A 27,410-nucleotide genomic window follows, 5' to 3' on the forward strand; every position below is an offset into this window, starting at 1 on the left:
AGCTGCTGATGTTCTGAATCTCATCCAGTAAAAGAATCCGTGGATCCACTTTGATCAGGTCTGTGACAGAGGAGAACTTTGACTGGAGGACCTTGAGTGTCCAATGGGAAGAATGTGATTTACTTATAGCAAGTGTTTAAGGATAAAGAAATCCAAGATGCCATTGCAGAATTAGCTGAAACTTCTCTGTTCTGTGAGATAATAAAGAGAATCACAGAGAACACGTGGAATTTTGGGATGGAGGAAGATGATGGACCAGTTGTTGTTTTTCACTGGGTGCAAGTCATTCAGTCATGCCTCTTGGGGATTTTTTACTGAATTTAAGGCTCTGTACAGTGGAAAAACTCAAGAGGAATCCAAGGTAGTTCTGCACAGCAGAGCCATTGTCAGGTGGGAAGCTGCAGCATCCAGACACATCTTGAGGTGCTGCAGAACTTCTTGGCTTGGAACAATAAATTGATCTTTCTCTGAACTCATTTCACGCCCCCAAAAAAGCTCAATTGTCTCCATTTAACATTTTCTTTGGCTATAACCTTGGCTACTAAAACAAAACTGTCCTGATGAGAAATCCTTCTGGATCTCGGGGATTTTAGCCTTTTCTCTGCTGAAAATAGTCAAATTAGAAGCATCTGAAGATGTCAGGACAAAAACATACAAAGGAACCATCCAGAACTTCACTGCCATCATTTTTTCTGCCTTGGAAAGGTTGTGGGATGCTTCAGCACCACGATCATGGGAACAAAGCTTGGGTGGTTGTTCAGTGTCTGGAATTACTATTGCTATTTATGGTATCCTATTGGAAATGCTCAGGTGGCCACAGTGAGAATTCTTTTCCATATAAAGGAGGTGAGGCAGGAAGACCAAAGTGATACCTTGTGGCTCAGCATGGCCACATTCTGGGTGATGCCTGGGTCAGACTCTTTCTGCCAGCCCTGTTTGGATAATGAAGGCTCCACATCCTGCACCTGGACAGGGAGCACAGGGTCTGCATCAATAATCTCGGGAACATCATTTCACCCTCACAAATAACTTTTATTTTACTGCCTGACTTGAAAACATTTCCAGTGTTGGTATTTTGATTCAATTGCACCACCAGGAAAAGCTTCCCTTGCTCACAGGCCGTGTGGCTCCTTGGATTCCGCATGTAAAGTTGGGAATTTAATGGGCTGTCCTATAGGAAGGAATGCATTAACTACAGGTCAGCAAACTCTGGTTATTGGGTTGTTTCACACCGAGAGCTGTTATTACCCTGTTGCTTTTAAGGTGCCTGTTTAAAGGTAATGATTTAGTCTGTCCAAAGCCATGTGGAATTCCAACACAGCCTCTGCTCCCTGGCGTTAATGATGCAGCACAGTCACAGCTCCATGTTCCCCTTGGTTTGCCCTTGGGACAGCTGACTCTTAGGGATTGAAGAGTTTTTCTTAATGTTCTTTTGCTTTTTTCATTTGTCAAGGATTGACGTGTGGTTTCCCTGGATTTGTCATTCATTCAAAATTAATTCAAAAAATATTTTTTTTTGTTTCATTTTCCCTTTAGGATTGAAATTCCAGCATGTCCTGTAACAAGCGTAGAAACCCTGAGCCTGGATCTATTTTTACTCTTTGACACAATCTTATGTATTTTCCCACGATGAGATTTGTAATCAGTGTGGGAATTTATACCAGGGTTGAGCCTGGAATTGTGTAAAATGTTTTTTTTCTCTTAGGATGGAAAGGGAGAGGACACGTCAGGGGATGGCCTTGTTTGACAGTGAGCTGGGAGGGGACTCTGGTACAGACAAGAATTGGCCTGGCATGACCCCTGAACCTCCTGGAGTGTCTCTGTGGGCCTGCAGGAATGAGGGTGTCCAAAATTTTGGGAAGTCTTGATGCTTTGAGAAAGTTGCTCCTATGTGACATGTCCATTGCTCATCTTGAGCATCTGAGGTGGAATCAACAAGTGAATCCAAATCAGGCAACTTCCTCCCACTCACAGGTCATTGGAGGTGTCCTGGCCTTGCGGGCACCAGACTGTTCCTCATAAAACATTTCAAAGACTTGCAGGTACCCAAAAAGGAAAATGAGGAGGGAGGTATTTTCCGCCCCATGGATGTGGTGTGTAATTACTGGAGGCAGATCCTGATTCTCTGTCTGCGTTGCTCATCCGTGCTGTGTCTAAGAATTCCTTGATATTCAAAGTGCCCCAACCAAGCCAGGTTTGCATAATGTGATTAAATTAGGAAATGATATTTCATACCTGGATATTACAGTGTGCGCACACACACACTTTCATCCTGTGTCGGAGCATCGCTTGCTCTGCTCTGATACCGTGCACCAGAGGATGTCTGCAAATGGAATTATTTCAGGATAGTTATCCTAAATAACCCCATGTAGGGAAACCTGTATTGTAGCACAAAAGCACCTTACTCTCCTTTATCATAATCCATTTAAATGTGGATTATGCTGATGCAGAACAGGGCGATCCTACTTTGGAATAATTTTAAATAGGAATAGTTTTTGTGCTTTTGGCTCACACCCTGCATTATCCAAACTGGCTTTGAAGTGTAAACAAGCCTCTGATGTGTCTGTAGTATTTCCGTTCTTCTCCCTGACTCCTCCTTGTTTCTTGGCTCTTCCTTTGGGAAGGTCCAGAGCAAAACCAGACCTGCAGAGCCCGTCATTTAGGTCTTTGGTTTCACAAACCTCATACCAAAGGACGTTTCCAATCCGATTCCCAATTTAAATGCCTCCCTAAGCTTTGAAGGGAATATTTAGATGCAAGTTTCTGACACTGAGCCATCCCCACAGATTATATTAGGACATTAAATATTTCCTTTCACACTTTCCTGAAATGGAGGCTTGTGTTTCAAACCTCCTGTGGTCTCTTTTGGGACTGTTTGGGGTTTTCCCTCTATTACTATCGGCCTGTTCTGCACCTCCAGAGAAACCTGTGGGGTGCGATTCTGAGAAGGGTCCAATGTGGGGAGCACTGCCATGGCTCAGTCCCATTCCAGCTGCTCAGCCTCTGGCTGTGAGGAGCAATGGAGGTGTAGGGAAGACAGCAAGGAGGCTCCCTAAAATCACCCTCTTCCATTGTGTCAAAAGCCATTTTTACATCTGTTCCCATGAAAAGTTGCAGCTTCTTACCTGAGACAGGTCAGACTTACTTAAACCTGCTTCCTGACCATTTCATGGGTGTCCTGTCTCTTGTTTTGGTGTCATCTTACCCTGTTTGTGTTCTTTTATCCTATTGTTTTCCACACCTCTGTCACATACTACTCATCTGCTTCCTCCTGCAGCTCCAGCCCTTGGTCCTGCCTCACTGGGCAGTTGCTCCCACCTGAGTTGCCCATGGATTTACCAGCTGGACTGGCCAGATCTGTAAGTGCCATTCAGGACAGAGCAATATAGGGCAAGCACATGGATGTCATGAAGCATAATCTGTTTTTTGCTTTGTAATCCTTTTTCTAACCATTCCCACCATGTTTATTTCTGAGCTCTGGGAGTACGAGGTGCTGGTGCGGAGTCCTGCTCGTGGTGACGCCACGAACACAGGTAATTTGGAGCTTCATTGCCTGGAGATCAGTGGGGCTGTTTTATCTTCTGTTTTATCACTGATGCCATGAGGTCCTTCTGCAGCTCTTCACAGACAGGTTTAGATTTGACTATCCTGAGTAGTTCTGAAACATCAGCAAACTCATTCATCTCTACTGGCGCCAGCTGGCTCAGCACGAGGGCTGGCGACACCGGGCAGGAACACCAGCTCCTGTCACCCCCTGAGCTCTGCTTGTGGCATCACTCAACCCCCAGCCATGAAACTTGAGAATTCTTTCTTCAATCTATGCAATTTTATATAATTTCCATATAATTAATTTATATAATCTGGTTTAAGATACAACCACAGAGGTGAAGGATCCTTCTCACAAAGACGATGGAGGTGCTTTCTTCAAATAAAAAGAGGTTTATTAAGAGAATGAGAATGACATTGTGGTGTGGGTGTTGTACATCTATTGCAGCATTAAGAGAAACAACAGCAAGTACAAAATCCTGCAGAACTTCTAGAGTTTTCATCATCACAGCCTAGCTTGTCCATGCTACAGTTTGGTGGATCCAAAACTTCATTCCCATTTCTAATGGCAGAAAATCCAAAGATTTTCATCTTTCAAAAGAAAAAAACCCAACCCAAAACAAAGAAACAAACAAACAAAAAAAGGCAAAACAAAAAACCCAACTCAATTTGATATAAATAACTTGCACTGGACATTTTAAAACTTTCAGATTTTAATTACACATAAATAAATATATACAGATTTAGAACAGTTCAGTTTGGCCTGGTTCAAGTTCTGCTCCTTGTGCTTTTTTTATTATTATTACTAATTTTAGAAACTTGTGTGCTGTTATCTGTAGGTTGTGGAGTTTTATGTAGTCCTGGGTTTAACTTCACCTGCCTTGTCCCCAGCCGGGAGGGCAGCAGTCAGGAGGGCTCCCCTCGATCCTGCCCTGGGACCCAGCGGCTGCGGTTGTTCCTCCCTCGTGCTGTGGCTTGGGGCTCCTCAGCCCACGGGAAAATCCACAGTGAGTCTCAGTTTGAAGCTGTAAACAAAGCCTGGACCTGCTTTAAATCCACAGCAGTTCTGCCAGCAATTTTCCTTGACCTGGCATCAGGACTGGGCTGTGGGTGGGGAAAGGGGAAGGTTTCCTGTGTGTTTGCCTCAAAACCAGCAGATAAATCCAGGTAGAGCCAGCGCTCCATCCCCCTGCCCTCGGCTGCTCCTGCTCTGCGTCTTGCACTGATGAGGCTTTTGCTCTTTCCTCTCAGTTTTTCAGTTGGAACAAATTCCTGGAGCATGTCAGGATTTCACGATGGGTTTTTAAAAAAGCAAAATAAAATCAAATTGCACATGACTTGGCTTCCTGCATCCACGTTACAAAAAAACAAAAGGCAAAACCCCAAAGCCATCAGCCTGGCTTCTCTCAGTCTCACTACGTTCATTAGCACTGTTTTCTTCTTAAATTGTTTAAATCTTCTTTTTTTTCTATCTTTTCTTTGTTTGCTTTATGAGTTGCCTCACACGTTCAAACTCAGCAGTTCAAAAAACAGTGCACTGGGTCATCTCTCCCCCTGGAGCCATCGCTGGTGCCCGGGGGAAGCTCCCACCAGGGGAGGCAGCGCTGTTATTTCCGATGCTTCACCTCTTTGTCTGACGCTTTGGAGTCGCCGGTCGTGTGCCCATTCCCTGTGCTGTTCATGAATATTTTATCCAGCCCTTTGAGGGACTCCACCAGGTAGTTCTGGAAGGCGGTGAGGGCGGCGCAGATGGCCGGGCCCCCGAAGCCATGGGTTATCAGGCTGAAATGAGTCAAACAGCTCTGGACTCCGGGCTCAAGGATGAGAGAGGGGCGGCTGTTCCCCAGCGGAGAGCGGTCCTGGGCTATCAGGTCTGCAAATTCCTTGCAAATTTGCCTGAAAGAGAGCGGTTTGGTCACTAACAATGCACATGAGAGCTGCAGGGCACAGAGTCATAGAATCATAGAACAGTTTGGGTTGGAAGGGACCTAAAAGATCATCCAGTTCCAACCCCTCTGGTGTGGACAGCTTCCTAGATCAAGTTTCTCAGAGCTTCATCCAACCTGGCATTAAATACTTTCAGGGATGGGGCATCCACAACTTCTCTGGGTGCGTTTGGTGGTTCTTTTTCCTGCTCCCTGCCCTAACAGCCACCTCCCCACTGGGAGGTTTTGGCTTCTGCCTGAGGAAAGCCCCTGGGTGCTGAACTGGAGCCACTGCTGCTGCTCCTGCTTTGAAGGGGCACATGAGGCAGTACCACAATGCTCCCCGGGGCTGGGTTGCCCTCTCCCATGCAGGAGCGAACCCTTCAATCCATGCAGGCCATTCCCCTTGCTGGACATCTTCCTGTAGCCCATCCCTTCCCCATGGAAGAGTAAACTTTAGGGATTAACACTGCCCTCCCAGGCTGGTGATACCAAACATGCTAGTGGCTCGTTGCCCTCTGTACTCACTTGGTAGCCAGAAGCATGTTTTTCCTGGTGTGGAGCTCCGTGGGGTCGGAGTGCTGCCGGCACAGGTACTCTGCCGCCGCCTTGGCTGGGAACTCCGTTTCACAGACGTACCCAAAGTCCCGAGCCAGGTGAATGGCTTCACCTGCGAGCAGGACAGAGGAACATCAGCACTGTGCCAACACCAGTGTGAAAGGGAACTGGGAGCTGGGAACTGGGGACTTCTGTAGCAGCTTCAGCCATCTCACTGTTGGGGCTCGGTTCTGGTAGGACTGGGGCCCTTCCCTGTCTCAGTGGCCACCCAAGAGCTCTCTCCACCTTCATCTCTTGCTGCAGAAACACCACTGAGTTTCTTATTCTCATCCGTAAGGCAATTAGTCTGTGTGGGCCAAATGAGCCAGTGCCAGCTCTAAAGAGCAGATGGTCCTGCCTTTACTGCCTTTTACAAGAGCATGAAGACAGTGCTGGCCTTGGAGCAGGGTTAGGTGTGACTCCAGACACCTGCTCCAAAAGGAAGAATAGCAGAGGCATTTCTTACTTGGGAACATTCTCTGCTGCACCTTTCCCTACTTCTTCCCAAATTTCCTGCTTGGCTTCTCCAAATTGAGAAGAGATTGAAAGGGAGACTGGAGGGTCAAAGAGTGACCTCAGCCCCGTGACCAGGGCAGGAGGAAGGGGCAGGAGGAAGGAAGGGGGTTACATCCCCCATAGCTCCCGGGGGCCCTCGGGCTGGACGTGCAGGCTGCGTATCCATCACCCTGTGGAAATACCCACCCATTGATGGAATTGATCCATCTCCAGGCATCCCCATGGAAATAATCAGAGCTGATGGCAATTGATCATGCCCAACACCCGAAATCCCGGTCGGGCAGGCAAAGCTAATTTGCCTTGCCCCCCTGCTGCTCACATGTATTAGACCATCCATCCTAATAGCATTAACCCAGATCCCATCCCAGCCTGCCTGGCTCCCAGAGCTCGGTCTGTGGAGCCCTGTTACGAGGAAGTGTCTCTGCTTCCCACATAACAACAATAGTTTCCACTTCATCTCCTCCTCCAAAGAAAGAGCAAATAAGGTAAACCTAAAGAATCAGAACTGCAGATGCTTGTGTGTTAAAAAAACAGTCAGAAAGGAGCAACTGCTGGAAAACTCTTACCAGGATAATAAAAAAGAGCTGAGTGACCTCATGGTCAGAGCCAGGGCTGGAGCCAGGATTTGTTTCTTCCATGAGTGTGTGAGTGGCTGTACATTTAATGTTTTTTTAAAGGCAATTTGGATGCTGGATTAGAGAGGTGTCAGGGGGACAGGGCACTCTGGCTTTGGTGTTAAAGCCACATTGAGCCACATCCTGAGGAGGAGGAAAGGCTGCAGGAGAGTGCACAGAGGGCTGTGGTGGGCAGGGAGGCAGCAAGAGCCTGTCTGAGGGCACACCTCCTTCCAAGAGCTTAGGGATGTTTCTGGAGTGGAAATACAGCCCTGCTGCTCCCCTGGGTCCAGGCTGGAGCTGCTCGCATGGAGCAGCTGCCCAAGAGAGGGTAAGTGCTTGGTGTATGATTCCCAAGGGAGCTGTTTCTACCTGATGCTCCCTGGGTTCTCCAGGAACATCCTCCCCATCTGTATGAGTGGCTGTGGGTCAGTGTAAAAAAAAATATTCCATTAGCACTCAAAACCCTATCCATTGTGTCTTTTAAATAATTAGACATCAGGAAGGCAGAGGGGAGAAAACAAATTAAGCCAAGACAGCAAATGTTCAGGAAAGAGTGTGATTGGGGCAGAGAGGCACAAGCCAGTTTGTGTGTGCTGGGTGATGGCACCTTCCTCTGGGTGGGATGGAACCTTCCCCTGGTTCCATCACACTTACACGCAGGAGGAAATTATATTCATCAAACACACATGGCACCACTCCTATTTACTATGAGCTGGGAAGCAGGAACCAAAACATCAGCAGCCACTTGAAATCAAACTGTACATTTCTTCCTTCCTTTCTTTCCTTCATTCTTTTCTTTCTTTTCTTTTCATGGAAATCAGCCTTTCATTCAGCGGGAACCAACTGCCCTCGGTAACAACCTCCGCCTAATGAAGCGGGTCATTTAATTTGCTGGTGACAATGGAGATGATTTTCTATTCAGGATCTGAAGGCAGCTGCCTGCACCGAGACGGGCACGGACACAATGGATTCCTGAGCTCAGAGGGAGGCAGAGCTGTCATTCCATTTGTTTGCATCCCCGTGTGCTTTTCTCCGAGGAAGCAGAGGCAACATCATCATTTCCATGGTGGAGAGAAGTAGGAGAGGAGGAAGTAACCGAGTTAGGCAGGGACAACTCGCAAGTCTGGGCAGGGCTCTGCCTGCCAGGGCAGCACCTTTTCCATAGCTCTGAGGGTGGCTGCTACAAACCTGAGCTCCACCTGCAAAACCTCGGAGCAGTTTGACATCTCCTTGGTGTCTCACTCATTTCCTGGAGGAGGGAAGGACTTGGATATGGGGCGTTTCCTTCTTACAGGCGACAAGACAAGACGTGGACCTGAGCTTGGGATGCTGCCCAAGGGAGGCATGGTCGAAAGCACCCGAGCTGTGCCCTAGGTGGGCACATGGGGCTGCAGAGCAGCTGTGAAATTCTTGGCAGCTTTATTCAAGCTTTTTTTGTGTTTGGTCTCTGTGACCCAACTATTAGAACCAGCTCATAGAAATGAGGGATACCCTGAGCTCCAGCCAGCAGGATGCTCACAGCTCCACTCAGCATCCATGGGGAAGCCTTTTCTGTGGGCTGCATCTGATCCAACCGAAATGGCTGAGTTTTGGAAAACAGACATAGAATCATAGAGTTCTAGAATGGTTTGGGTTGAAAGAGACCTTAAAGATCATGCAGTTCCAACTTCCTAACACAGATAGGGCCATCATGCTTGGACATTTTCTTGGACTTTGGCTGTCTTGGTTTCATTTGTGTTCTGCCCACTGCCTTCCCAAGGGTATGTTCATTTAAAAGGACACATTCTTGAATCAGTGTGGAGACCTACACAGGGACATTCCCATGCTCATTCAGTGGTGACCACTTCATACTTTAAGAGTTCTGGTTTGTGGAAAGCTGGAAATGAAAGGGATGGAAGTTTTGGCACTCCACAGAAGCAGGGAGAGACTCTTACCTTCCACAAGGGATGTCAGCAGGGTGACATTGGCAGCTTTGCGCCTTCCTGCAGGTAGATTTAGTCCAATTTTCTCTAACCTTTCCCTTAAACACCGACCCCCATTTTTTGATTTGGCTCTGAAAAGAGAAAATGAAGAGGGAAAACAAATTTCCATGTAATTCATGTTAAAAAAACCACAGTCCTAGTTTAAGCTTTGAGGTTTGAAAGGAAAGAAGAAAAAACAATAAAAATACTGTTCCTTAATGTACCACACACCAGAATTTCTCATCTTTTTATCAGAGAGGTAAGAGCTGGTGCTGAACACAGATCTTGGGGCTCTTGGGGCAGCTTACCTGCGGAGGACCCCACCGAGGAGAGAGGCATTGAGACACTCGGGGGGCGAGAGCCTCCTCTGCACCTCCCCGACCGTCACCTTGTACTTGGAGGTGGAGCTGAGAAGAGAGAGGCGGCCGGGCACGGAGCAGAAAACCTCGTTTGGATTCGTGACCCCTCCGATCAGACCATCTTTGTTCATGGAGAGAGTGGAGATAGTGGTGCCGTTGGCCTTCGAGGGAATGGGCACTGGAGACAAGGGAGAGGGAGAAAAGAGGAGACTGTGGCTGAGAGACCCAGACTCTCCAGGCAGCTCTCCAGCTCCCCCCAGACAGCAGCACAGGATGTCTCATTAGTTCCTTTTTTTCCTCAATGAGAGAAGCAACGTGGGGTGATGAAACTAAACTAAATAAAGGTTAAAGGAAAGGAAGAAGCCTGGGCGCTGCCCTCACCTGGGTGCGTTCCCACACCTCCCAGCCCAGCTGTAATTAAAGCCGAGGTTTGGGCTGGTCTTCTGGAGGGCTGAGGATTGTCCGCAGCGTCGCTGGCTGGACCTGTGACCAGCTGCCCTCCCTGTCCCTCTGGGTGCTCCATGGAGGTGGGTGGCCAGGCAAAACGTGGCTGGTCCCGCTGGCCAGGATGCCGATCCCCTCCCGGGATTGCAGCTGCAGCCCAGCCCTGTGCCAGCACACACTGCGTCCCACCAGGCAGGACCAACCACCTGAGCCTCCATTCCCTGCCCCAAACCTGGGAGCTGCTGGGCTGGCCAAGAGCTGTGCTTCCACTATGTGCCCACAGCAACCCGGGGAAAGAGTTTCTTTGCCTTCAGCTCTGGGATTAGCCCCACAACAAGCCGCAGCCCTAAACTTTCATCATCCCTGGCTTAAAGGAAGCTTGAGAAGATCAAACCCAATTAATCCAGCACAAACTTCCCTTTGCTTAATGGACAAAAGTCAATTAACACAAGGTTAGGCAGGCACTGATGACTGCAGCGTCACATTGGGCCTACAGCATCACACCAGGGCAAAGGGGCTCTGTTTTCCCATTTGTCATTCCATAAGAAACATTCTTAGACGCAATAAAGGTTTATAAGTTAAAACTGTGGCTGAGATTTGTGCCAAATCTCTTTGGCTTTTATGCTCTGAAATTAATAACCAATTTAACTCAGCGGAAAAAAAGCAGGTTTTGAAAGAATCCAAAGATCATTTCAGCCCTGGCATTCTTTGTGGTTCCAGGAATGACTGTTCCACAGTCAGATGGTTCCTGCAAGTAACACAGCAGCAAATGCCATGGTTTATGAAGGAAATACACATGCCCAAAATGAAACAGAAGCCCCAGGATTAATCAGGGAGGGTACATGGACTGGACCTACGAGGGGGTGCTTACAATCGGCATATTGTAAATCCAGCTCAACGACTCGCTAGCATGGCAATAAAAATCAGCACATGCTACATAAAAATGACTCATGTTTTAAGACTAAGGGATGAATGGAAAGGAGCTGAGGGACGTGGAGTTTCTTCCCAGCACAAAACTTGCACAAAGTCAGGGAGCAAAGGGCAGGATGCACCAGTGCCCTGCTGGAGCCAGCAGCTGAAGTCGGTGCTTGCCATGACTGAGGTTGGTCCAGGGCAGAAAAAACACAGGAACATCCCCATGAGATGTAGGAAACCAGAACTATTTCCAGGAAGGAGCAACTTCAAAGCTTTCTTCCACCGTCCCAGAACAGGTTAGGTTAGTCTCTAGGGGATCCCTTAGAATCAAAAGTCAGAGCGTGGTTTGCAAATACCCGTGCAGCGCTGCTGAGGCGTGCAGCCCTGCAGGGTCCCAGCGACGGGGTTCTGCTGCAGAAAGGCCAGCCCCAAACCAGACCCCCCTGGGGAGCAGGTGTTGCTTGTAGTATCGTGTGAAGAGCTGTGCGTAACTGATACACTCTGTAACCTGGATTATATTTGGATACATCTGTGCATGCCTGCGATCATGCCGTGGCTGCGTTCAAGCCGCATGCGTGGCCGGGGACCTGCGCACACCCGGGGGACAGCAGAGCCATGCAGGGAGAGGGATCGTGCCTCACCACACATCCATGGGACACAGCATCTGGGGAGGAGGCAAACCCAGCTGGCACCAGTGTGACTTAACACCGGAGCCTATGGAAAACTGGGCTGGAGAAGGGTTGGATACAGCTCTGTATTTGCCAGTTGTCCCACAGGCAGTGACAGGGAGGCAGGGATGATGTTGGTGTGCAGCATGGAGACACAACACGTGGGAAACACGTACTGGAGGTTTTAGGAATGATACTACTGTCAGAAACAAAGCCCTGGAAAGCTGTGCCCCGGAGCTGACTGCTGTGAAGGGTAAAGCCCAGCACAGCTGGGTCAGCCCAGCTCTGTGCCACAAGCAAACCAGGCAGGCACCGGCACCGAGCGTGGATATTGGCCTCGCTCTTCTGCCTCAAGGCCTCAGCCAAGGCCACAGCCCCGCCACTTTGGGCACGTGCAGGTGTAGGACAGGGTGCCTGTGTCACACAGAGCTTGTGCCCTCACGGGACACACGGGGTGCGAGGGAGGGATGGAGTGGGCGGCAGCGCTGGGAACTGAGCCCGGAGTCCTGTAGCAGTGCTTCATCCATTAGACATCCATTAGCGTTGCCTCAATACAACAAGAATAAACAAAGCCACATTTGCCATTAATCATGAATTAGTGTTATTGAGCCTCACCTGCTGCTGTTTGCCTGGTCTGATCTGCAGCTTGTTTGCCCATAAACATGCTGCAGGAGGGAGACAAGCTACCATTAAAGCCTGACAGCTTTGTTTCCTTGGCTTTTGGGGAACCAAAATTGTCTCTTGTCATCTGAGTAAACCAAAAGTCCCCCTCGATCTTCAGTTGCTGCTTTCCTGTTCCCGCAAGCAGCAGGTGATCGGAGCACCTGAGCCAGCCTGCAGACAAGAAGGAAGCATGAGAGCGGTGCGGGTGCCCAGCACGCGGCCGACAGCCCAACGCCCCGGCGCCGACCCCCTGCGCCCTTCCGAGCCCAGCCGGGAAGTGCTCGGTGCCGCTCCCACAGCCTTGTGCCGAGGGCTCATCCCGGCTACGGCGCAGAGAAACGACCCTCTGGAGCAGAAACGGGGTCTGCACGTCGAGGTTTGAGGCACTGAACAGCCCCAGCGTGAGTGGGGGCCTGCAGTGTCTCTGTGCCCGAGCGAAGGAGCAGCCGGGCACAGCAAGGACCTGAGACGCATGTGGTGCTTTGCAGCTGGGGATGGAAATGTCACCTCACGTCACTGCACTCGTCAGCCCTTCTGAGGTCCTCCAGGATCAGCCATAGGAGACACCCGTTTGTGGCATGGGAGTAGGACATCACCTTTCCCACAGTGACCCGGCTCTCCCTCTGCTCGTCCCCCTGGCAGGGGCTTGGGCAGGCTCAGGTCCCACTCCTGACCACAGAGGATGGGCTTGTCAGCAGAAACACATCCCAGAGATGCTCGTGCACACAATGACAGAACAACACGCTACAAAGGCTGATGAGGGAAGGGCTGGATGCTGGTGCCCAACCAAGTGCCCCTCCAGCCCAGCCTGATGAGTGGGACGGGGTACCCCTGGGTCACCCCAGCCCACCCCAGGAAGCTATAAATGACAGGGCACAAGTGGGAGTTTGGGTTGATTCAGCCAAAGAAAGGGGAAGAAGGAGACCTCAGACCTTTAGCAACTGCTCAGAGCACTTCTGGAGAGTGCAAGGTCCTCTTCTCTTTGTTATCTGTTCTTATTATTTATCAATTATTATTTATTGAGTCTTGGTTGCTTTACTATGTCCCCCTAAAGTTTTTTTGCTCTTTTCTTAAACTGCCTGGCATTTCTGAGAGGGTTTTTCCTCTGGAAGTGTTGTTTATTCAGATTAATCCTGCTACTTCTAAATCAGAAAATCCAGGTGAGCTTGGCTGCAGATTTCACTTAAACCCCTGTGAAGCATTTTGACCTGCCCTGGGGATGCCGCAGGTGGGCTGGACACAGGCAAGCAGTGGCAATGTCAGAGGGCTCAGATCTGAAAGGGAAAACAGATTTTGGAATAAGGTTATGCTGGCAGACCTCAAAGGGCTTCACGCATTGCTGACCCTCAGTCCGGTGCTGGTACAGAACCAGCCACCATTAACTCACTCCTGACTCAAGCCAACTCCTCAGTGCAGCTGGGGAAAATTGAGGCACAGAGCAAGTTAAATGATTTACCAAAGCTCAGGTACGTGGGCATGATCTGTGTGTGTGCAATTCCAGTCTGTGGGAATGCCTTTCTGAGCAATCCAGCCTTCAGCTATTGCCCAAGTGTTGGGAAGTGCTGTGCTGCCGGCTGATTACGTACAGCCTCTGTTTTTACAGCTCTGGATTTTCTGTAGGAAGCTGTGAAATTGAGCTGTTTGTCACCACATCATCTTGGCTCGTGGTGCTGTGGTAGAATGGCAGCGTGGCAGTAACAGGCGTACGGCAGCATCTTGCTGAGTGTGGGAAGGGAAATGATCCTCATTTCTTCTGTACACCTCACAGGAAGTGTTTCCATCAGACTCAGCCTCTCACTGCTGCCTTGAACCTCACCTCAAGGGCAGTTTGACTGCCACTTGCAATCCATCATATTCCAGGTGTGTGTGAGCAGCAGTGGAGAGATCCAAATTCCCACGCGAGTCATTTGCCCCTGTGCTTGCAGCAGGTACATTTGGCTTCATCTTTGCTGTGAACCACGAGGTTTGTGATCTCCCATCTGCGGTGCCTTTTTCTGTTGAGTCAGCTCTGGTTTGTCTTTTAAACGCACCCTGGTGTAACTGTCAGATGATGGAACTCACACAACTCCATTTTCTGTGGCTCAAAAAATCCTGATGCAGAGAGAGAGTGATTTCAAACAAGTCCTGGTGGCCAAAAACACCAAAGGCTTCATGCCTTGACTTCCCTGAGCTGGAGAACACCCTGCCTGCCTGGGGTTATCTCCTTGTGTCTGGTATAGCCAGCATGGAAGTGTGTTATGACACAGGACAAGTCACTATCCCGGTTTGGGCTTGACTGTCTCCAGCAACAAATTGCAGATAATAATATAATAATGTCTACCTGGGAGGGATGCTGTGATAGCCAATTAAACCTTGCCAAGAAATCTCTGGTGAGAGTTTTCTCCAGGTGAGAAGTCCTTGGGTGTTGAATGTACCCAGGAGGAGCTGGTCCAGTGCCTGAGCACAGGATGTGATGATGCCCCTTGAAGCAGACAGGCAATGGAAAGGCAATTCCCATGAACAGCAGGAGGTCCCGATACCTCCAGCGATGCTGCAGGTGGGATGGGATTGTCACAGCCTTGTCTCCCTGAGGGTTTTTCAGGAGACAGCTGGGAGAAAGATAAAAACACGGCTGAATGGATTGCTCGGCTGTGAATCCTGTGAATGGAGTGAGGAGCCTCAGGCCTCCTAAGTGTCCCAAAAGAAAGCGCAAAGTTCCTGCCACTTCTGTTCTGCCTTGCAGAGGTGCATCCCTTGCCTTTAAAGTTCGAGGTAAAAAGAAGGAGCAAAACAAACCCATTCTTCAAAGGCTTTTACCTAGAAAACCTTGGAGAATTTCCTGCTTTTCCCCAGCGAAATCCAGCACGAACCGATCCGCAGCCCTGCGCCTCTGCTTCCTCATCCTCACTCTCCCGCATGGTCCGGGTTGAGGATGTTCCACCCTAAGGGGAAGTGCTCCTGCACTCCTTCTCCTTCCTCATCTTTGTTCGCTAAAACTGTGGCTGAAATTACCATTGTGATTCCTGGAAATGGATACTTTGATATGTAAATATTCGGCGAAAAAGGTGCATCTGCAGCCCGGCTCAGTCTTCGGTGCGGGGATTGCCGGGAGCTGCGGGAGCCGGTGCCCGTGCTCGGGGGCTGGCAGCAAACCATCGACTTTTGGGTCTAAGGGAAAAGAAACTTTGCCTACAAAAAGAGAAAAATACGAAGTACCGACTCATTTCCATAGGAGAAATGTGCTGCCTGCTTGCAAAATGATTTGTAAGCAGGAAAATTTGTGGTACTTGGGAATTGAGTTCGTTATCGTGGTGTTATTTGTTCTGTTCCATTTCCAGCTGGAGCTCGGGCTGCTGTGAGGGGAAAAACAAGTCCAGAGGGAACATGCAAATCGCTGCCCGTCTTACAAGTCTGTTTTCTTCTCTCCCCAGATACATCACAGGTAAATTCTCTTCCTCGGTAAGGCGGAATCCCTGGATATCGGAGCTTTTATTGCGACATCCCTTTAAAAGTGGGAGTGTGCTACTGTTGAGGTTGCATTTTAAAGAGGTACCAGTGAATCGCCTTAGGAGACAACCTGGGACAAAGCAATCACTCATCTTCAGGCAAAACAGCGCTGTCTCCAGCCCTCCGCAAAGCCTCTCAGCCCTCGTCCCTCTCCAGGGCCGTGCCCCGGTCAGCTCTGCTGCCTCGGGCATCGCTGCGGGGCGGAGACCTGAGCCGTGCTGCCCGGCAAGGGGACACCTGCACCCTCCAAACCCGCTGCAGGTGCCCAGGTTCTGCTTCCGTGGCTGTGCAGGTGCAGCGCTGACAGCCCCAAACCCGCCGGGTTGTTCCCTAGACGGGGGTCCTGCTGCTCTGCCCCGCTCCGGGCCGGCAGCGGTGGGAAGCAAGGGCTGATGGATGGTTGTGTGCAGCCCCTGATGAAAGTGCTGCAGAGAGGTGAGGGATTGCTGTTGTCTTCCAGGAAGAGCTGTCAGTGAGCTCATCTAACCTTAGTTTGAATGTCTGTGATGTAAATTATAAGATGGAGATACATATATAAAAATATCTGGATGTGGGTGTGAGCCAGGGCCAGCTGCTCCCGCCATGCCTTTAAAAGCCCTTTTTCAGGGCGGAGGTGCTGCAGAGTTCAGCTGCTCCAATTTCCTGGTGTTTCAGCAGAGAGGTATTTATTGATGGTCCAGAGAAGGAGGTCAGAGCCATCAGCTGTATTTCAAACGCGCACTCTGTAATTATCCCCTCTTCCCAGAGGGGATTATACAGGTATTCTCTTTATCTCGAATGCACAACCTGAACCAAGTCCCCGTGTCAAAGAGCCTCTCTAGGAACCACCACCATCGGCCTTTTCAAATGGAAGGATGGAAAGAATCCTGGTTTTATATGCGGGTTTTTGAGATTGCTGAGTCCTGATAGGGAAATGAATCTCGGACCCTCAGAGGAGAGCAGGGATACAACTTCAAACTATTCCCATGAGAAAGCTAATCAGAAGAGGTCCCATGCCTATGCAAAGCTCCCATATTTAACATTTGTTTCCCATGCAAATCCATTCATCAGGTTGGGAAAGAAATATGAAGTTCTCATGTGATATTAATTCCATTTTTCATTCTATGCCTCTGTTTGACCCAGTGAAGTCCCAACCATGGATCACTGCAGGTGTCTCCTAGGGAGCTTTGGGATGGCTCGATGGGACAGGAAGGTTCAGGCTCCCCCGAATCAGTGGGTACAATGGCTTGGTTATGGATGGTCCCTGCTGAGTACATTGTGCTTTGATAGGAATGGCCAGCTGATATAATATTAGAACTTACTCAGCCCCCTGTGCTCCTGCAGGACTTGGGAAGGGGATTAGTAAGTGCTTGATGCAATTGATAATTTCAGCTAATGCATTTTTCTGCTTTACCATTTAGGAATGACTCGGCCTCAAATATGCTGCTGTTCAGAAAAGTTTGTCAGTTTTTTGGAAAGTGCTCACAATTAATTTGTGGTGAGTTCCCATATATTTCCTTTCCATGCTTCATTTCATGGAGTGGATTCTGCTGTCTGCAGAACCCTGATGTCACAGCCTGAGCAGTAACCGCAGAAACATCTCACTGGAAGGCACGAAATATCAGTGATTAAAATGTCCCCTTAAATCGTAAACCTCAGGTGTCTGAACCTTTGAAGGGAATGAATGAAAATTATTTGGGTTCTGCTTTTTGAGTGACAAAGTGTTTGGAGCTATTTCCTGTGCTGTTGGTTGGAAGCTGCCCTGATGCAGGGAATTCATTGGAGAAAGTCAGATTAGTCTGGTAATTCATATTATTTCCCTCCCCCTGATTCTAAATTACTTTTTCTGAATCTGCAGCTATGCCCTTTCATATCTACATTAGAAAATTAACTATTTAAATTTCAGTTCAATTACTGAATAATTATTTAAAATTCAGTTCAAATTCTGCCCGTATAGAATTCATGTTTCACAACACAAACTGAGCAGGTTTAGAAACAGGAGGCTGGAGGGCCCGAGGATTTAAGCCAGAGGAATTGGGAACCCACATTATTCCTGCTGACACCAAGGGAAGTTTCCCATCTAATGTCACCCCTGCCTGTGCTGCAGCGAGTGCTCCCGGCCTCGCACACTGCATCGCTCTGCCTGTAGCATCAACCACCCCAAGTTTATTCTTTTAGAAGCACAAACACTTTGGTGCCCGGGCAAAGGGGATCTTTATGTGTTTAAACAGTTTAATCCATTTTACAATAAATAAATTGAGAGGTTTTCCCTGTATTCCCTATAGATGCACCTGAATTTGTGTGGCTGGGATCCCCATAAGCTAAATGGGGAGAACAAAGCTGCTAAGTCGCGGTGAGTGGCGGCCGATCCTGTAGAAGCCACTGTGATGCTCCTGTCAATTTGTTAAATGTATTCAGGTTGTGGAAGGGCAAAAGACCCTTCAGCAAAGATTAGACATGAATAATAATAGAAAAAATTCTTCCCTTCATACCGAGCTCGCTGCCAGCCCGCTGAGCTGGAGGGGTTTCAGCCTGGGTCTGACCGCAGCGCCGTGAATCTCTCGGCTTAGCGGCTCCTCTGGAGCTGCCGGCTTGTCCCGGGATTGCTCTGGGGACAGGCACTGCTCACCCACTCTCACAGCATAGAGGCTTTTCCTTTCCCTTGCTCAGATACCCTGGGTTGCTGACACCAGTGTATTGGTGGGACAAACTCTCTGAAGATGATTTTTCAATGGCTGCCCCGTCTTTCGCTAACTGGGATCTTGTGCTTGAAACCTCCCTGAGCACCCTCAGTCAGATCCTCTGCTCGCACCTCTCCAGCCCTGGGATGGTGGCTCTGCTTTCTCCCATGCACGTGGCCACTTTGGGGCTCCCAGGGAGCCCTGGGGACACCACTTGCTCCCTGGGACCTGTCTGACCAGTCCAGAGGGAACAGGGCCTGACTCGATCCCTCTCTCCCTGGCGCCTAGGCACTCTGGTGACTGATGCCAGATAAATGCCTGAGATAGAGGGTGGGGAGACTCAGCCCGGCTGGAATCCCAAGCACGCATGGCAGACGCTGTGATGGATTTTTAAGCCACGAAGGTGAACCTGCTCCCAGCTCCCCTTGTCCTGCTCCAAGCCCCAAGCTCCTGCCATGCTGTGTTTTGGGGTTGTTTAATTGCATTGGGTACCTTGGGCTCGTTTCTAGCAATTCCCTCTCTCTCCCAGGTGCTTCTCTGCCCTTTCCCACCAAACCACACCACTTCTCACCAAAGGGAAGGCAATACCTGGGCACAACGGAGCTGGGCTGGGGACAGGGCAGGGAGATGAGAGCTGAGCATGCAGCAGCTCCAAGCATCACATCCACATTTGCTAATTAGTTCCTCCATTAAGAATTAAAATAAACAAACAAATGGAAGGACAGCAAGAGTGAGTAATTCCCTGGATCACACAGGAAAGGGTGGGATGGTTTAGTGGTTAGAGTGCTAGTCTAGGACTTCAGAGAACCTCATTTAGGCTCTTCAAATAATTAAGAGAGATTGCAAACATTATTTTTCTGAGATCATGTATCTTGGAATATTATTAAACTGGGAGGAATAGTCTGTGTTTGCCTCTGTTCTGCTGCAGGTTTGGTGTGGCCCTGGGCTGGAGGGACATCTGTGGGTCCCTATAGGTCTTGCCTGTGTCTATGCTGTCCTGTGGGACCCCAGTGAGGCAGGTACCCGTGCTGTCTCACGAATTAAGATCTTGGCACCTCTTCCTTTGCAGGGACAAACACCACAGGTGTCACCTGGTGAAGGCTGCCCCACTGCCAGTCCACCTGTGGATGACGTAGCCCCTGTGGGAGCCAGGGTGGTGATGTGACAGTGGCCACCAAACTGCAAAAATACCTCACAACACCCAAAATGGAGGGGAAGGTGCACCAGAGCCAGCCCAGAATGTCTGTGGTGCTGGCTTGGTGCTGTCCATGGAGAACCCTCACCTGAGGTCCACCTCCCAGAGCAGAGGTGCTGCTGCTTTGGCTCAAGCCACATGCCAAAAAACAACCCAAGCTGGCTTTTCTGAACCTACCCTTTAGGAGTTGCTCTTTATTTCTAACAAAGAAAAAAATTCATTTAAAAACATCTAATTAAACAGTAAGTCATGACAAAGTACATGAAACTTGGAGATAACACATGCCTGGGAGGCACTAGGGAGGTTGAGACAAAGCCCAGCGTCTTCACCAGTAGCCGCGTGTGTTATCTCACATGAACACACACCTGGGCTTATCCTGGTGCAATTATAGGACATTAAAAATATAATTTTAATGGAGGAATGGTGATCTGGATGCAGTTCAGAGTGAAAACTTTCTTTTAAGTTTCTCTGTTTGATTAGTAGGTGTTCCTGCCGCGCACCGTGTGCGCGCGAGGGGGAAGCGCCGGGATCAGGATGTGTGACTGTGTTTTGAGGAACGCTGCTCTCTCTCCCGGTGTGTGCGAGGGCTTGTCAAAACTTTAAAGCATTCGTGAGCAGCGTTAAGGCAGCAAAACTTCCAATCAAGACCCGGCTTGTCCTGAGTGAGCCCCTTTTCCTACTCAGGCAAACTACCACCGCAAATGAAGCTGCAGAGAGCTGGGAGGGCTCCCCGGCAAACCCAGCACCCTGCAGCTGACTGGAAGCCAAGTACCTCCACCCATGGCCCTGGACAGTCCTATAAAAGCTGTGTCTTCCCAGCCCCAGGTGTTTTACAGGATGACCTCATTTATTACCTTGCTCGTCACAGGAAATGATGTTTATCTAATCTACCATTCTTTCAGGATTTTTTTTTTCCTGCCGCATATGGCTTCTTACATTTCTTACAGGTCAATTCCTCCTTGCACCAAAACAAAGGAGAAATGGCACCGCTGCTGCCATGCCAGTGCCCCAGTCCCACCAGTCCCACCAACTTGAGAAGCACACAGGGAGACTTGGCTTCAAAACCTGGAGCTTGCGTGCGGTGGCGAGTGGATCTAAGGATCTCGGTCTTAATCTCCCTCCTCTGCCGCATTCCTTAGTAGTGACAGCTACTTCTTGCAATACTCCTGACTGTGGGCTCTGAGGCACAGCTTTCCATCTGTCTGTCCAGTATCCAGCCAAACAGGTCCACATTCCTGAGCAGAAACGCTAGCACTGCCACTCGGAGTGGCTCAAAAGCCTCAGATGGAAATTGGAACAAGTCACAGACATGAGGGAGGGCGGCAGCAGCCAGATCCACAAACACGAGGGACAGTGGCAAGAGCCACATCCACAAACACGAGGGACAGTGGCAGGACCAGGTCCCAGTGCCTCACCGCAGAGCCCGGGGACGTGCGCTGTGTGCGCCTGGGTGCCAGTGTGAGCCCATGCTGGTCACACCCTGCTCTGTCTCTACTCCAGGTTGTAAAATGCCACAGCCAAAACTTGTGCCCGCGAGCGGGTGCACCGGCCCCTATGGCTCACCCTGCTCCCGCTGCCACAGGGCCCCAGCTCACCCTGGCCCACCGCCGGCAGGACCCGAGGCTGCTCCCGCACCCCAGCGTGTCCCCAGGTGCCGGGGAAAGAGATTTGTATTTTTCTTTGTAATAAAAAGGCTCTCTCAGAAGCTTTCTGCTGATCCCAAAAGGATGTGAAAGCAATAAAACCCCTCCTTATTTTACAACCAAGCTGCAGGATTTTTTGCTACTGAGCACGACGACCTAATGCTTGATTTCATAACCAGAAGGTCGCACCCTGCACCAGGAGCTCGGGGCTTGCCGAGTCCCCAGTTTTATGTCTGGGGGGGGGTCTCACAGCCCGACCTCGATAGCTGACCTGGGCATCTAAACAGCAGGGCATCAGGAAAATGGAGCAGAAAATGCCTGAGCTGCTGTAGACTAAAGCAGCCAGAGCCCCAACTAAACTTTTTTGAGCTAATTTCAATGTTTCCCAGTCTAATATCTTCCTGGTCTTACATAAATGGCTGGAAGGAAAAGTAAAATTAATAATAATAATAGCAATAATAATAATAATAAAAACCCCAACCCCAAACAAAACAACAACAAAAGAAAGACACAGGAAACATTTTCTGAAATACTTTTGAAAAAAAAGGGATAACGAACAAACGGGAGTACAAGGTATTCATAAATGCTCTGCTGCCCTATCCAGGATTTTATCCATTTAATTCCCACACCAAATCTATCACTCCATTTATCACAACAGCACGGGGGGAAAACCCATCCTCCGTTTTTCAGAGCTATCACATCTCTCCCTGCTCCAAGTGAAATCCCAGCTCACACACTGCACCCTGCAACCAAACTGGACCCCCTCACCGGGGGTCTCCCGGTACCCCGCATCACCCGGCGCCTCCAGCCCTAGGGATCACCACGGGGATAACGAACCGGAGCCAGTCCCGAGGGCAAACGGTGGAAATGGATATTTGAGCGCCTGTTCCCAGCCGGGATCTGCCTCCCTGGGCTGCCCCCGCCGCCGGGACCCGGCGTCCCCGGCCGCGATGCGAGCACCGCGCAGCCACCGCCGGGACTGCAGGATGGGGGTCCCGGGGCGGTTCCCCGAACACTTCCTGGGGCGAATCCCCCCTTTTCCTCTCCACTTGCTAAATTCGGGGTTACCTGCAGCCAAGGGGCCGGTGCGCTGCAGGCTCGAGGAAACATTCCGCGGGGAGAGGGTGTCAGTGCACCGCGTCTCAGAGACCCCCACAAAATCCCTGGAATTACATTAACTGCTGGAACCATGGAAGTTTATTTAAGAAGGGAAGGAGGGAAAACACATACGCAGCCAGGGATGCTCCCACACAGCGCTCCGAGGCTCCGGGCAGCATCTTCCCCGCGCCGGGCAGCGCAGCCCCGCGCCCGCGGCGGGGCCCGTCCGTGCGGGGGGACATCGGCAGTGACCCCCCTGCCGTGGGGATGGCCCCGAAATCCCGGGATACGGGAGGGGACAGGCTGCGGGGACAGCGCAGGGCTGCGGGCTCTTCCCTCCCGTTCCGAGCTCCTCCTGACCGGGGACTAAATGCGGCTCCAAGGACAGGAGTTAAAAGGGAGATCTGGGGATTTGGGGTAGGTGATTAATATTTTGTTGAACCAGGACAACAGTATCTCGGCAACTAATTAGGCGAGAGATATCTGTTTTCACACGCACAGGTTTCTATCAGGTTTCTGTCCGACAGCCATTCCGTCAGGAATTCCAGGATTAATCGGTATTTGGGATCTCCGTGCGATTTAGGACAAAACTGTGCTTTTTAAGGTTTACTCTCCCTCCCTTCAGAGAGGGGGTCCTCGAGCCCTGCTGCCCAGCCGCCCCCTCCGGCACTTTCTGCTCGGGACCCGCCGGGAGCTGCCTCAGATCGTTTTAATTTAATTTTATTTTTCCTGGGGTGTCATTCGCCTGCGGGGGCCCGTCTCGGCTCTGGCCCCGCTGAGGCTCCGAACACAGCTCAAAGCTGACAGAGACAGCGGAGTGAGAACCACCACATTTTATATATTCTTAAAAATTAAATAAAGCCGAATGTAAAGGAATTTATTCCCCGGGCCGAGTGGAGGGCAGAGGCGTTTGATCCGGGATTCCCGGCTGCAGCTTCTATAATTCCTCAGATTTCTTTTGAGCTGAACTCGCCCGTTTGGGAGCTTCCAGGGGCAGGGAAAGGGGAGCGTGGCCATCGGCTTCGGTCCCCGTTCTCCCGAGCCCCGACAGCGGGGTGGGATGACGGAGCAGTGCCGGGACAGAGCCCCCGCTGCTGCCGCCGCTCCAAGAAACCCCCGGTGGCTCCGTCCCGCCGCTTCCAGTGCGGCTGCCCAATTCCCCCCACAAACACGCTCCTGGCTTTGGATTTATCGATTTCTCCAGCAAACTCGGAGCTTCGCGCTCCAAACACAGGAATAATAATAGAAAAAAGTCAAAATAATAAAAAAGAAGGCAAAAAAAGGTAAGGAAAAAATATATTAACATTAAAAAATTTTTTAAAAACCCAAACGAGAACGAGCGTGGGAAGAGCAAGTGTCCATGGGCACAGGGGCTGCGGTCGACCTCTTTGCACCGTTCCCACCTTCAGCCAGAGATATTTTAATTTTACTTTTCCTTTTTTTTTTTTTTTTTTTTTTTTCTTTTCAAGACTAGAGGACTAGAGAATGTTCAGGCAAAAACCAGACACTAAACAACGACAAATCCTCCCGATAGAAGACGAAGAATTCTAACTTATGGCGCGTTTGGAAAAAGGAGGGGGAAAACCTCAACGAATCACTGTAACTCCAACCGAACTTCCAGACAAACATTCCCACTGCGGGGTGTTTCTCGAGGGTTCCGGGGTGCTCCTGCCCGGCCCAAGCACCCCTCAGCTTCCTGCAACCATTCCTCACGCCCGAGTATCTAATGAAACGCCTCTCCAGCATTCTGATTAAAGCTCAATTAACGCGGGTCATTAATGTCCCGCTGGCAGCCGCGTGTTCCTAGAACAGCCATTTCTAGGGAGCACCGGGAGCGCCGCTCCCCCCGGGAAACGCCCAGTGGCAGCTGGGGGACAACCACACGATCGGGAGATTTTTCGTGCAGTTACCGGGGATCGGCTACGGCCGGGACCAGCACCGGGACTGCGGGGCTGTGGCACCTACTGGCCCACGTTACCGATCCGCACCGGCGGCTGCGGTTCATTCACACCGGGGGTCGGAGGTTTAACGCGTCCTTCCCATCCACATATTTCTGTAAAAAATCGCGGGGAGAAGCCAAGAGCAGTGCTGGAAGATTCCATAGTAGGGATCGCTCCGAGCACCGCACCGAACGCTCCCGGGCCCCCCTTCTCGCTCTCCCAACGCCCCGGCAGAAGGTCTAGTACAGAAATATTTTAGGGAGTTGAGCTGTTCTACCCAGCGGTTCACTGGGATGCGGGGGGGCAGTCAGCCCGGGGGCAGAACCGGGCGCGGGAGAGCCCGGGGGCCGTGCGGGACCTCTGCCCGCAGCCCCGTTCCCCGCGCCGGCGGGGAAGGCTGTTCCTCCCCTCCAGTCCCGGAGCGAAGCCCCGTTTCTGGAGCGGCAGAGGGGGGTCTCCGCAGAGCCGGGTTTTGCCGAGGAGGGGGACGAGCCGCCCGGGGGGCCGCGGGACGCTCCCGGCTGCAAGGACGGGCAGCACCGGCCCCAAAGCTGCGCCACCTCTTCGTCTCTGTTAAAAGTGTCCTTCCCCTCGCTACCAGTCCCGCCGAACGGGCCCGATCCGCCGCGGCCCAGGGCGGTGTGAAGCTGTTCGCGGCCCGCGCTGCCTCCCCCGTCGCCGGGCGCGGGGCTCCGACCGGGGGCGGCGGGACCGGGAGCACCGGGAGCTGCTGCCGAGAGCCGCCGGGGCATCTCCGGGCTTTCCACGCAAACCGTACGCGGCCGCCGGCGGGGTGGGCCCCGGCGCTCCCCGACAGCAGAGTTCGCCAGTCCGGGGCCTTCGGTACCGGGAAGGAGCGGCGGCCGCGGTACCGCCCGAGGGAGAGCAGCAGGCCGGGGGGGGGGTGGGCGCGCTGGCCCGCCGGGACCCGCCGCTTTCGTTTAAGTCTCGCCGGGGACAGCAGCGAACCCTTCCCGACGGGCGGGGGGCGGCCCCGCGGGAGGGCGGACGCGGGGGGACCCGACGCTGGGGAGCCCCGAAGGCAGGAGTGGGGCCCGGTCCGGTGCCGCTTCCCGGCTGAGCCGCCGCGCTCTTACCTTTCTTGATCACGGACTGATCGAGCAGGTTCATCCCGCCGTCGTCCACGGCCTGAAAGCACCGAGGAAAGAGCCGTCAGCCGGCTCCTGGCACCGGCTGCTCGCGGCGCGGGGACAGTGCTGCCGCGGCCCGATCCACCCGCTGCCCCCGGCCAGAAGGAATTCTGAGGGCACGAGAGAGCCCCAGTAACGGGAATCCCCTGCCCCGTGTTTCTGCCTGCCCGGGGGTACGGACACCGTGGGACCCGACTCTTCCCGGCCGGGAGTCCCCGGTCGCGCAGGCATCGGGATCTGTCCCCGTCGCCGCGCAACCAACCCACCCCGGGCACCCTCCCGGCGCTCCCGCCGTCCCCCCGTACCTGGATGTCTTCGAGGCCGTGGTGGCCGAGGCCGTGGAGGCCCAGCGGGCCGTCGGCGAGGCCGTGGCCGCCGTCGGGCAGCCCGTGGAGCAGGCGGGGCACGGCGGGGTACTCGCGGCGGGGGTCGAGCCCCAGGGCGCGGTGGGTCTGAGAGAGCAGCCCCGGCTCGTCCTGCCGGCCGCGCTGCGGGGGCCAGGCCGGCTGCTGGTGCTGGTGCAGAGGGCTGAGCGCCGCGTACGGGTCCGCCAGGTGCGGGTAAGCGGGCTCCTGGCCCTGCGGGTAGGGCAACGGCGGCTGCGGGTACGGAGGGGGGAAGTAGGGCGGCTGGAAGTCGGCGGCGGGCGTGTGGCAGAGCGGCGGCGCCGAGCCGTAGGGCGCCTGGTTGAGCGATGGCAGCTGCGGCAGGCGGGCCCCGGCCGGCGCCCCGGGCAGCCCCTCGGCGCGGTCCTGCGGCGGCGAAAACAGCGGCGGTGAGGCGGGCACGGACTCCCGGCCCTAGCCCCCTAGCCCCCGACCCCCCGTCCCGTCCCGTCCCGCCCGTGCTCGTCCCGCACTCACCATGCCCGGGTAGCTGTGCACAAGCATCGGTGCGGGCCCGTGGCAAGCCCCGGGCGGGCCGGGCCCCGGGGGCGCCCCCGTCTCCGCCCCTCTATCCCGCCGGAGCGGCGTCTCCCATCGCCCGCCCGCTCCTCTGCGCCGGCCCCGACTCCATGCACGCCAGTTATAGCGGCGGGGGCGCGCCCGCCGCCCCGGGAGCGCGCGTCAGGGAGCGGGGACGGGGACGCGCCGCCCGCTCCCGCGGGGCCCCGACGGCTCCCGACAGCGGGCGCGGCGGGAGGCGGCCGGGGCGGGGGGCGAGGGGCGAGGGGTACCCGCAGCCCCCTGGGAGCGTGGCTGGTGCTACCCCCGCGCCGTCGGGCGGCCCCGCTCCCCTGTCGCACGGTACCGCACACCCTCCCCCCGGTGCCACCCGGGGTGCCCCCGCCCCGGGCTGCGCTGCCTGAGAGTCCTGTCGCGGATCGCCCCGGGCCGCACCGGGGAGCAAACCCCGAGGGTCGGGAGAGCCCAAGGGTGCGGGTGGGCTGCGAGGCCGCGGCGATGCTCTACGGTTTGACTTTATTAGCCCGAGCCGGGTGCGGGGCCCCTACGGGAGAGCAGCGAGGGCCCCGGCGGCAGCTGCGACCTCCTGCGACGACAGCGGGAGCGGGGCTCGGGGCCGGTCCTGCCGGGAGAGCTCGGGGCTCCTCCCGGGGCGCTTCACCCTCCTCCCCGCCGGGGAGCGGGAGCTGCAGCCCGGACTGGGGACAGAAAGATGTGTCTGGGGGTGCTCCGGGCCTGACTCCCTGCCCGAAGGGACGGACGCGAGGGTGAGCGCCGGGTGCAACAGAGCCAGGGAAAAACGGGGAACACCGACGGTCAGCATGCCTGCCTCCCCGCCCTCCTCCATCCTTCCCTCCGCCTCTCCCTCCCTCCCTCCGCCTTTCCCTCCCTCCCTCCGCCTCTCCCTCCCTCCCTCCGCCTCTCCATCCCTCCCTCACTCTCGGTTTGGGTTCTCCCTCCGGGGCAAGACGAGGCGGGCCCGCAACACCGGGTTCCTGAGCGCGGCACCGGGCACCGGACACCAGCGAGGCGAACCGGGCAGACGAGAAGGCCCCGCCAGAGGCACTAGGTTACCCCAATGACATCCCCCCCCCACCGCCCCGATATCACGGGCACGCAGG

General features: G+C 52.9%; 1 protein-coding gene across 2 annotated transcripts; it reads right to left on the reverse strand.

Annotated features, from left to right (window-relative positions):
• Positions 1-3,916: 3,916 nt before the first annotated feature.
• On the reverse strand, positions 3,917-26,398 carry TFAP2E (transcription factor AP-2 epsilon). 2 transcript variants are annotated; one of them, XM_032132334.1, is made up of 8 exons: positions 26,248-26,398; positions 25,690-26,136; positions 25,331-25,382; positions 12,164-12,382; positions 9,471-9,699; positions 9,136-9,254; positions 6,000-6,141; positions 3,917-5,442 (listed from the first exon to the last, which is right to left on the reverse strand). In XM_032132334.1, the coding sequence occupies exons 1-8, from the start codon at positions 26,272-26,274 to the stop codon at positions 5,154-5,156; spliced, it is 1,524 nt and encodes a 507-aa protein (XP_031988225.1). In that variant the 5' UTR covers positions 26,275-26,398; the 3' UTR covers positions 3,917-5,153. The 2 variants fall into 2 exon arrangements, with proteins under 2 accessions (XP_031988225.1, XP_031988226.1); XM_032132335.1 differs by lacking the exon at positions 12,164-12,382 and having other exon boundaries at positions 26,248-26,397.
• Positions 26,399-27,410: the final 1,012 nt, after the last annotated feature.

The sequence above is a fragment of the Corvus moneduloides genome, chromosome 23 (assembly GCF_009650955.1).
Source record: "Corvus moneduloides isolate bCorMon1 chromosome 23, bCorMon1.pri, whole genome shotgun sequence".
Classification (NCBI taxonomy): Eukaryota; Metazoa; Chordata; class Aves; order Passeriformes; family Corvidae; genus Corvus; species Corvus moneduloides.

Bases quoted from the DNA above. Each gene is read 5' to 3' on its own strand.
- TFAP2E (XM_032132334.1), bottom strand. From the start codon at position 26,274: ATGCTTGTGCACAGCTACCCGGGCATG. The intron at 12,383-25,330 runs GTAAGAGCGCGG...TCTTGTCTGCAG, and splicing joins TCAGTCCGTGATCAAGAAAG to GCTGGCTCAGGTGCTCCGAT. The intron at 5,443-5,999 runs GTGAGTACAGAG...GCTCTCTTTCAG, and splicing joins AACATGCTTCTGGCTACCAA to GCAAATTTGCAAGGAATTTG.